The following is an 11,140-nucleotide window of genomic DNA, read 5'->3' as shown; positions in this document are numbered from 1 at the left end:
AGCAAATACTGGGTCAAAAAATAATTTTTAAATAAAAAGTTGCATCATATCCATAAGCTTATAACAAATTTTGGTCAAGAAATGTGTCTTTTTTTCTCTCCTTTAATCATCTAGTGAACTCAAATTTTTTGTATGATTTTTTTTAAACACAAATTGTTTAAAATTACCTTCATGACAAAGTGTCATTGCTGGATGGTACATGGTATTACTCATTAATAAGGATCTAAAGATTTTATTACCAGGGGCAAAAATAGTTTTCAGATTCTGCCCTCTATCAGTCCTTGTTTCACTTAGTTCCATTTTTGTGAAGTGATTTATTTTTATTTATTTATTCGTTAAAAGGTCATGGACAAGTTCATCCATCCATTTTCAGCTACTTATTCTGAGTCAGGTCACGGGGGCAGCAGCCTAAGTCGAGAGGCTCAGACATCCCTCTCCCCAGCCACTTGGGCCTGCTCCTCCGAGGGAAACCCAATGTGTTCCCTGGCCAGGTGAGAGACATAGTCCCTCCAGAGTGTCCTTTGGATCTCACCAGGGGGGTGTCAGGAGGCATCCTGACCAGTTACCCGAGCCACCTCACCTGGCTCCTCTCGATGTGGAGGAGCAGCGGGTCTACTCCGGGCCCCTCCCGGATGACCGAGCTTCTCACCCTATAAGAAGAGCCAAGACGCCCTTTGAAGAAAACTCATTTTGGCTGCTTGTATCTGTGATGCCGTTCTGTCTGTCATTAAACTCATGACCATAGATGAGAGTTGAAACATCGACTGACTCAGCTCTCTCTTCACGCTTGTCGCTTCCTGGGCAAGTGACCTCTTCGAATTAACATGGAAAAAAACAGTAGTTCTGACCTGAGTGGTGAGCTAATTACTAGTCTGATCGATGATAATATCAAGCTGCTGCTAACTATTTCAGTTTTAACCATATAATAACATATAAGTAGTATTTTATGTCTTTACCTGTTTAGCTTGTCATGACATCTTTGTTTCTATAAAATAATTTGGTTATTTGCAATAAAACAGCATGATCCAGCAAAAACAGAAAATCTCAGCTGGAATAATCGTGTCATTTAAAATGTTTGTTCATATAATGTTTTTTGGTGATTATACTATTTATACTATACATGATAAATAAATAATTGTTTTAAGGTGGCAGCTGTTTTTGGTTCTACTCCAGGACCTTGTCAGAACTCCTTGTATATTTCTGCGAACTGAAGTACTTTCAAGAGGTAACAATAATTCTTTACAACATTTTTACAGTCGTGAACTGTCCCTTTAAAAGGTATATTTCTGATAGTCAACCTTCATTTGCATGTTTGCCCTGACCTTCTGTGGTTTGGATCATTTTAACACATTCCTTGGCGACATGAGCAACAAAACAAATAACCCAACACTGGTTTGGACTTGTGTCTGGAATAATTTCTCTGGTTTTGGGTCAAGGACGTAATAAAGCCATCCTTGTGACCGTGGGCTACGCGGCGCTGCTGATGATGCTGAGCGGTGCGCACCGGCTCGCTCTCAGCCAATCAGCGCGGCCCGCAGCGGGAGGAGGCGTGGGGAGCGTCCGTCACAGCCAAACGAACCGTCGAGCAGAGAGGATCGCATTCTTCGGTCGTTGAAACCGCGGCATCTCACTAAACGGAACAGGGACTTCTCACCGAGCTCCTGAATCAATCAAGCAACGCGATTATTCTTTACTCCAAGGCTTAGCATCATTTTTATTTAAGGGTTCTCCATGAGATTCTTCAGGCTTACCTTCAAGTGCTTCGTCGACTGCTTTTGAGTCTCTGTCAACGGCTGAACTGACTGCGGCGCTTTGTGACATTTTCCATCTCCTGGCAGAGCTAAAAAGGTTCAAACCTGTGATATTCACATAAAAAACTGCGATTTTCATTGTATTATTATTATTACTTTTGCTCATTCAAGAAAGAAGAGATCAACTCAGAAAAAGCTATTGGATTGGTGTAGCCAGAATATTGCGACTACATCTCTGTCTGCCTCTCTGAGCCTGCAGGTTTAAGCCTTTATCCTGACATTCTCAAACCATCAGCGGCCCCCTACCTAGATAAAAAGCAACCCTCTTGAATCAATACCTATTTTTATGACCAACAATATGTCACCTGAGTTGGAAGAAAACAGCCAAGGTGAGTGATGTCAAGAACCTCCACTGTTTATATTTATTCCTTCTTTTATTTACAATAATTACTAATAAATGCAGCTAAATGAGAGCATCTTTCACTTTATCCACCAGGGATGAATCAGCCACATACCAGCTGCGCTCAACCTCCTTCTGCCTTAATTGTTATTACATCATGCACACACTGATGTATGATAATAATAATAATAATAATAATAATAATAATAATAATAATAAAACGTGGCACGGGGCTGACTCCGAACAGCCTGCTGTCGTTTTGGAGCTGAATACAGACCAGACCATCTGAATAATGAATTTATTTATTTGCCAAACCAAATCTTATGCTAAAGTTTTTCTCAGCAGCTTCCCATTGGGTGTTTTTGTCACATATAGGCGTTGAAATTAGTGTTTCATTAATCCTCAGCTTTTTTTTTTATTAAACATTGATAAATCATACACTGGTAATCAATTTCCCTCTGGGATTAATAAAGTATTTTTGAATTGAATTTGAATTGAATTGAATTCATTCATACTTCTCACACATGGTCTGAAGCCACAGGCATCTTCCTATAAAGTTGCTCCATGCATGCTTACGTCACTCGCCCAACGTTTCCCTCCTGTCTACCCACAATCCCCCCCTCAAACTGCTTCAATCTGGATTCAACTGCCTGGCTTTGCACCCATCACAGTCTGACACTGATACCAGAATCCAAGTGCACGGTGAAGTGGCATAATCTGGCTTTTTAAGCATGTTTGTGCGGTGTTCGACAAAAGCAAAGCTTGTGTGGGGCTTGATGTATACGTCTAGGTGACTCTACAGCAGCACACTCATCACTGTCAGTGAAACAGAAACCAAAAATTTGAACATCGAGGGAGGGCTCAGTGATCACAATGCATTGTAAAACAATGTGGGTAGTTTTAACACATATGGAAAGCAATTCTGAGAGATGTATTTAAGTCATTTTACCTTTTTTTGGAGGGTAATTGGCTCTAGTGGTAGTTTTTGCAATGAATCACAGTTTATCTTATACGTCTGGTTTAAAGACTAATTCATCAGTGTGTCATGTGTCACAATATAGTTCTCTGTTTATTTTTGTGTGATCTGAATATTTAACTCTAAACTACTTCATCCCCGTAGTTTTGAGCTATTTCACCTCATCATCTATCTCGTCTGAACCCTCCCAGGTGAAATCAGTGTTTCCCAGTTGGAGGCGGGGACCCTGTCTGAGGAGGATGGCATGGGGTCAGCTCGTCCCCTGGTGCCCGTGCCTGGAGTGGGCTCGGGATGCGGTGACGGAGGAGGAGATGGCCCGCCACAGAGCCAGGACGGGGCCTCGGCCATCAATGGAAATGGCGTTGTAGCAGTACCTGTAGTGGAGAGAGAAACCTGGACCAGACAGATGGACTTCATTATGTCGTGCGTTGGTTTTGCTGTCGGCTTGGGCAACGTGTGGCGGTTCCCCTATCTCTGCTACAAGAACGGAGGAGGTGAGCCCCAAGACCGCTGTGTATCTCTGTCTTCTCTCTGCCCTAGAATGGAAACAGTTCAAATAAAAATATAATGTGTCTTTTTCTCTGGCACGATATTTGAGGAAACAGGATAATGCCCCCTTGACAGAATATATCCCACATTAACCCAGGAGACCAGATCGGGTAGTCCAAGCTAATTGTGAAAAAGCAGCTGTTCATTATTAGTGTAAAAATACTGATAATTTGTCTAATTTCATGTTTTACTGATTTGACAAAAGCCCATCCAGTTGTTTTAGCGTGTTCCAGTGTTGCGTCTTTGCTTTGAAGTAAGCAGTCATTAATAATTTCATCACACATTCATTCATCTGATAATGCTGAATGACGAGTGTGGAATATTACTCTGCAGCCACCTGTGTTCCTCCTCATCAGGGAAATTAAAGCAACAACTTTGTCATTAATTAAACTGAACTTTAGTCTGCACAGTCCTCCACTTTCTTCCACCAGTCCAACCGCAGCTCCCTGTTATCTACAAACATCATTTCTGTCACATCATTTATTGATGTAGTGTTATCTTAGGTCGTTTTAGGATAATGGAACGTTCCATTTCTGAAAGACTTCAGCACCAATTTCAGATGCCTGCTTCATGCTGGTGAGAAAGGCTACGTTTCATAAATCAGACCATGAACTCTCACCTAATGAGGCTGATTGTGGTTAACAATGGCCATGATTAAAGAAAACATCTAGTGTCTCTGGCAGCAGTCCTAAAGTATGTTAAAATATCAGCGATGTCTTCTTCTCTTCATTTTAAATGAATAATAGTGCCCCCCCCCCCCCCCAGGTCTTGACGTGCTGTGTGTTTAACTGTAACAGAGTGGACGTCGAGAAGGGCAGTGTGTTGAGACATAATTCTGTAAGGGCAGGAAAAGGAGAGCCTGCGTGGCAGTAATCATGTAGCTCCAAAGCTGTGCCTCGGCACGTGATTCTCTTTATTTATTGTAGCTTACCAGGCAGACTTAGAGCCGTTTGCCCTGCAGTGCACCTCCTGCTCTCACTGGCATTTGAGATCTGAGACGTATCATGCCTCCTTTTTAATCTATGTCAACTTTTCCACCACTAACCTCGCCTGACTGCGACTTTCGACCTTGATTGTTCTTATCGCAGCCTTACCCACAGTTTTTATGGGGCGTTTTGTTGAAATCAAACTGAACGTGTTATTATGTGTGTGTGTGTGTGTGTGTGTGTGTGTGTTACTTCGCCCTCTCTTTCATGTATATGTGTGTCTTGTGACCAGACCCACACACTGGGATCATATAACAATGCCCTGCCTCACACAGTCCACCCCCTGTGAGCTCGAGGCACACTTAGGTGTTCTCTCCCACCCTGCTCCTGTCCTGATAAGGACGCATATGGATGTGCCACACAATAACCGTTCTGTGACTGCGCCCATCCCTTCCTCCCCTCGGCGTCAGCACAGTCTCATCTGCTACAGTCCATAATGCCCTTGACTTAAACCCAGGGAGGGCACGTGTTGTAACTCTAAAGGGAGTAGATAGTGGCACCTGCTTGCTACTGAATGAAGAACACGCCGCAGGAAACGGAGGAAAAAGCGTGTGCTGCTGAATGAGTGTGCGCTAGAAAGCAGCTGCTTATCTGTAACTCGTCACCTCGTTCCATAAAAGAGGATTTACTTACTACTTCCTTGACAATTTGACCAATCAGCTGAGATATGTAAAGACGATTCCCTGTCTCTATCTCTCTCTCTCTCTCCCCATGTCTCTCCTGCTCTCTCGGCCCTTTCTCTCTTAGCTCCTGAATGTTTCCTTATATGGCCAAAGCCATCTTCTGTCAGAGAACGACATCAAGAACGATGAGCCGACTGAAGCTCAAGAGGCAGCGCTGACGCCGAGTCAGATCGGTCCCCTCTTGTAAAATGTTAAAAATTCTCCACCACAGCAGTGTCCCAGTTCTCTACCTGCCTCTCATGTAATCCATCCATTTTTTCCTCCTTTCTTCTTGGCTTCTTTCTGCTCTGCGTCATAGCTGGTCATGTGACTCCCTCCCATCTGCGCACTGTGCTGGCATCACTCAGCTTTGTTATGAACAAATCCCAGCAGTTTACATTCAGTTTAGAGAGCTGATTTGCCCTCAGTCGGCTCCAACTTCTGCTGCAAAACGAGCATCTAAAACTGGAGTAACAATAGAGTCCATGAGTACAACCGTGTTGAGATGTCGTTTGTTCTTCTGAGTCTGTTGTCTCCCAGTCATCGTCGATCAATATGCTTTTGTCTTTCTCCTGGTGGAGCAGCTTTTAAGCTCAAGGCCGATGCTGCGTTTGCCACTAATGTCCAAATGCTTATGAAACAAGACACAATGTGCTCATCTCTCAACACTTCTCTTATCTAGAGCGACGTCTGACCTGTCTTCTTCCACAAGTCTCAGACCTTCATTAGTTGTTGAGTTCTGAGAGTCGTGCTGGTGTCTGAGCTGCACGAGTCATTAAAGCCTTCCAATATTATCGTCTGTTCAGGGAGCAGGAAGAGACTTTATTCAGTCAGTAAAAACACTACTTTAATATTTAAGGCTTTCTTTGATGGAATTAAAATCACCTGCCACCAATCAGATATTTAAACCTATGTCATTTCATATTGAGAAAAAATATATTTTACATATTTATTCCGTTGTGAAAGTAACATTATGCATGATGTGATGCAAAGCTTCTGTGCAACTTTGTCATATTTTTAAACCATTTTCTTGGGCTAGTATGTGCTAAAATGACCTCTTAGGGTTGATGAAATGTCACTCAGATCCTGCACTCTGTGATCAGTATACCGCATTTGCAACTTCAGAGTGCTGGTCCGCCACCTGTCAGATTTAGAAGATATTTACCTGGCGCTGCACTCTGCATCCAGAAAAGTTCCTGCATGTTTTAGATCGTGAACACAGCTGATTTGTGTGATTTTGTGATGAACCACTTCTGTAGACACTAGGGGTTGTATGAACTAGTCGACTAGTCGACTTCACTGCTCTGTAGTGACTTTTTATACCTGTCATTGGCTAGTCGCTGTCACGTGATAATGAGCGACAAGATGCAGTCCTCGGAAAAGACAGCAGGTGATGAGCTCTTGCGCGTCAGGAGGCGGAGACGAGCGCTGTGCCAGAGCGTCGGTATCTGACACCCGCGGTAAAACGGACATTTAACCAAATTGTGACATTTACCCTCTTGCAATTTAACCTTCCCCTCACCCCCATCCTAACCTAAACCAGCTAGCGCATGCAAAGCTCTGATCATTGACGCGCTCCAGACATCTGCGTCCTGAGCACGGCCACAGTAACATTATCAAATCAGGTGTCGCCACCTCAAAAACAAATTTAACATGCGATCGTTTATGTCGGCTCATTTCCTTTTATGTTTTCTGTCTTTTAATTGTGCCTGATGCGTTTCGCTGCTGTGGAGCGGGGCGTATCACCTGTTTTGTCCTCCGGTGACGCATCGATCACTGATGCGGCCGCCAAGCAGCGAGCACTCCGCTGTTTTTGCGGTCGGTAGATCTTTTAGAACTGCAGTTCAAAGGTAACTCATAAGGTGAATATATATGAACCCAGGTAGCAGTTTCTCTTTAGGATTGAGAGGAGATGCAGGAAGATAATAAACAGACAGGACAGAAAAATAGTCAAATAAAAACAAGTTAGTTTTTGTACCTGGTGGTTGCAACAAACAGACACCATTAAAGGTAATCAGAAGTGAGTAACAAGAAAATGAAATAATTATTTTAATGTTTAGAGCAGCAGGAACTCTGAGAGGCTGCAGGCGCATCAGTGAGTTTGCGGCCGCTGCGCAGGGGGAGGGGGGAGAGGGGAGATGGCTGAAGCAGAAACTACCGTTGTTAAAAGAGATGTGTTTAACTTTGAAAAGATGGGCGCAATTTTAATTGTCCAAAACTCCATCGAACCAACCGACCAAGCCCCCCCGCTTCAGGTGTATGACGTCATCAACGACTAGTCAAAGTCGACTCGATTTTCATTACTTGACTGTCGACTTTTAAAAAAATTAAGTCATGCAGCCCCTAGTAGACACTAATGAAAGCTAGATTAAGATTGAGGTGTTAAAAATAAATCATAAGGAGAGATAATTTTCACTTTTGGTTTGACCACAGATAATTAATAAAAGACACTAGGGGGTGCTAAAAACAAGCAAAACTGCTTAGTATCCCTTTAATGACGTGTTAGCTCACAGAGTATGCTATATAAATGACTCAGCAATAGGAAATTGTAGCTCTATATCGGTAAAGTTGACTGAGTTATTTCTGTTTTCGCATTAGCAACGGTTACATATCTGTCATGTTGACTCCAAAAGTTGATAAGTAGTAGATCTAGTGGTAGCATTAAGAGGGTTTTAATAAGATTCACCCAGCGGTTCATGATCTTCTAATGAACACACATAGACAGACGTTATTGTCAGTGGCAGGTGATAATAAAAAGATTAGTGTTTATATTCCCTGTGATGAATGTGTGTGTGTGTGTGTGTGTGTGTGTGTGTGTGTGTGTGTGTGTGTGTGTGTGTGTGTGTGTGTGTGTGTGTGTGTGTGTGTGTGTGTGTGTGTGTGTGTGTGTGTGTGTGTGTGTGTGTGTGTGTGTGTGTGTGTGCGTGCGTGCGTGTGTGATGCTGCAGGGGTTTTCCTGATCCCTTACTTGCTGATCGTGTTCATCGGGGGCATCCCTGTCTTCTTCCTGGAGATCGCTTTGGGTCAGTTCATGAAACAAGGAGGGGTCTCAGCCTGGAACATTGCTCCGCTCTTCAAGGGTATCTTCCTGTCTGTACACGTTCATGTTAGCGCTCTGCTTAAATCTCATTCTCAAGTATTGGTTATTAATCTTTCTTTTCAGGTCTGGGCCTGGCCTCCATGGTGATCGTGTTCTTCTGTAATACCTACTACATCATGATCCTGGTGTGGGGCCTTTACTTTCTCTTCCACTCTTTCACAAACCCCTTGCCCTGGGCCACATGTGGACACCCCTGGAACACCCCCAACTGCACACAAGACTTCCGACGCACCTGTCACAACCGCAGCGCCGCTCAGCCTGCTGCATCGTCTTCTGCTGCCACCCCTTCCAGCCTTTTCTCCAACGTGACCTCGCTTAACCTGTCCTCATCTCAGCTTCTGCTCAACGGCAGCTGTGTGGAGGCAGAGGGCCTGCGCTCCCCTGTAATCGAGTTCTGGGAGTACGTTGCAGATTTAATCAAGCAGAATGTTTTTTTACACCTAGCTAAATAACAAATTTATTTGACATTCCAGTTTTCTTTGTGCTAGATTGCTGTGTGCCCACTTCTTCCAGTCATTCAAACCTTTATTTTAGTGTTTTTTGACATTTGACATGTTTTGCATTAATCTTGCATTTGCAAGCCTCATTAAACTCACAAAGCAAAGCACCGTTCAGTTAAGCCATTCTAACAAATTTTCCCGTATCTTTATATATGCCTTTGGTGCTTTTGGAAAAAGTCATTCTTTGTTCTAATTGGCAAACGTCTGCTTCTCCTTCTAGACGTAAAGTGCTCCGTCTGTCTGCAGGCCTGCATGAGCCTGGTGTCATGAGCTATGAGATGGTGCTGTGTCTCATGGCCACCTGGGTCATCGTTTACTTCTGCATGTGGAAAGGAGTTAAATCTACTGGCAAGGTGACTTTTCTTTTAGGAAATCAGGGTCACATCTTAGTGTTTTGAGTCTATTTTAAAAGGATATTTGGAGCATGTTTAAAACAAAGTTATAAATAGTTACAGTCTTACCTGCTGATTGCTTCATGAATGGCCTCAGTTCTGAGAAATAGAGTTTACAGTGCCATAGGACACATCTACTCCAAGCACACCCAAGACCAAAGTGTACTTCTGACATCTTAAAAGTGCACAAATCTAAAATTTCCTTGCATTTTTTGCTATTTATTCAGGTTATTTACTAATTTTACACAAAACACATTCTAACATGGCCAGATGTTCCATTGATGTCAGTACCTAATTACTGTGTCAGACGTTTTCAGTGCACACATCTTTGCCTGCCTCCATGAAAAGAGGGAAACAATCGCAGCACATTGCTGTTTGACTTAGATAAGCTTTGCTTCAGACTGAGGATCAGCGTCTACTTAAACGATATAAACGCTGTGCATGCTCACATGTTTTTTCAGTGTGCCAGCCCGTTTCTTTATTTATTTATTTTCAAGAACACCATAATCTCTCATTTATCCCCAACACAGCGTTACATAATAGTTCTAGTAGAAATCGTTCTGGGGAAAATAGGTAACCGCTTCTGTTTTTTAACTGTTTGCTTTCTGCATTGTCTTCCCTGGGTTAGGGTTAGGGTTAAAGTCTTCATTCACTAACACGTAGAGGAAACCGTGTTTGCAGACTTGTGCCTTCCTGGTAGCCAAAGCTCATAGAGCCAGGGGGAAATAATGAGAGAGACTGAACTGGCCTGCTGTAAGCAGATTATTAACTTGCCACCATGTTTGAAAGCAGGATAACACCTTTTCTGTCCATGTGCACAACAGATAAAGATAAAAATGTGCTTTTGTACATTTTCACTCAGTCTACTTTTGCATTGAGTTAATAAGATAGTGATTTCAAAGCATAACATGGATAAAACTATGAAAAGGTGTCAGTCTGCTATATCGGAAGGTCTGGTTTTTCATTTACAGGATACCTTTTCTCCAAAGTATCATGACAGGCCTCATTACACATCCACTACAGGAAGGGCCTAATGGGCCTCTACTTATGACTTGAGTATTTGCAAAGCAGGTAATTGCTTGATCACACTGATAAGGACCGTACTTTACACATTCTTAGTTGCTGCTACACTTAATAACTAATAGGCTCCAGCAAGCCTTAAAAAAATTAAACATTTTAATGTTTTTACTGTTTTTCCCATCCCAAACAATACACACATATTGGTCCCACAGAATTAAGACATGTTCTTTTGCTGCTCTGAAGTTTCCCATCTTTCTTTAGGTCGTGTACTTCACAGCTTTGTTCCCCTACCTGGTTCTGGTGGTTCTTCTGGCCCACGGAGTCACTCTACCTGGAGCTTTGGATGGCATTGTTTACTACCTTAAGCCAGACTGGTCCAAACTCGGAGAAGCGCAGGTTTTTATTTTTCTGATGATCATTCTTTTTTGTGTTCTGTGCAACTTTTTTAAAGCCGTATAAATGAAATGAAACTGTACTTTTTCCTGTTTTTCAATCGTAGGTGTGGATCGATGCCGGCACGCAGATTTTCTTCTCCTATGCCATTGGACTCGGTGCCCTCACGGCGTTGGGCAGCTACAATCGTTTTCATAACAACTGTTACCAGTGAGTTTATTATCTACTCAACAGCAAATCAGACACAGGTGTTGCTGAGGAGACAAACACAAAGTCACTGCCTAACCGTGGATCCGGTCACTGTGATCAAAGGCCAGTGTTGGGGAGTAACACATGTAATACATGTACCGCTGTTACCCTAACCCTAATCATGAGTGACTATATTCTGTTACCGTTACTATTTTTAAACAT

General features: G+C 42.8%; 1 protein-coding gene across 1 annotated transcript in view; it reads left to right on the top strand.

Moving 5' to 3' along the window:
* The first annotated feature begins 1,543 nt into the window (after nt 1-1,543).
* Nucleotides 1,544-11,140, top strand: part of si:ch211-117c9.5 (sodium- and chloride-dependent creatine transporter 1) — a 21,660-nt gene continuing 12,063 nt past the window's right edge. The window contains exons 1-7 of the mRNA XM_015968035.3: nt 1,544-2,140; nt 3,319-3,621; nt 8,273-8,404; nt 8,488-8,824; nt 9,145-9,277; nt 10,598-10,732; nt 10,836-10,939. Of these exons, the coding sequence (XP_015823521.3) occupies nt 2,098-2,140; nt 3,319-3,621; nt 8,273-8,404; nt 8,488-8,824; nt 9,145-9,277; nt 10,598-10,732; nt 10,836-10,939 (1,187 nt within the window). The 5' untranslated portion in view covers nt 1,544-2,097. The remainder of the gene's footprint in view (nt 2,141-3,318; nt 3,622-8,272; nt 8,405-8,487; nt 8,825-9,144; nt 9,278-10,597; nt 10,733-10,835; nt 10,940-11,140) is intronic.

This window comes from Nothobranchius furzeri, chromosome 15 (assembly GCF_043380555.1).
Source record: "Nothobranchius furzeri strain GRZ-AD chromosome 15, NfurGRZ-RIMD1, whole genome shotgun sequence".
Lineage (NCBI taxonomy): Eukaryota > Metazoa > Chordata > Actinopteri > Cyprinodontiformes > Nothobranchiidae > Nothobranchius > Nothobranchius furzeri.
The sequence above is the reverse complement of the archived record's forward strand: the minus strand, read 5'-3'. Positions and strand labels throughout refer to the sequence as shown.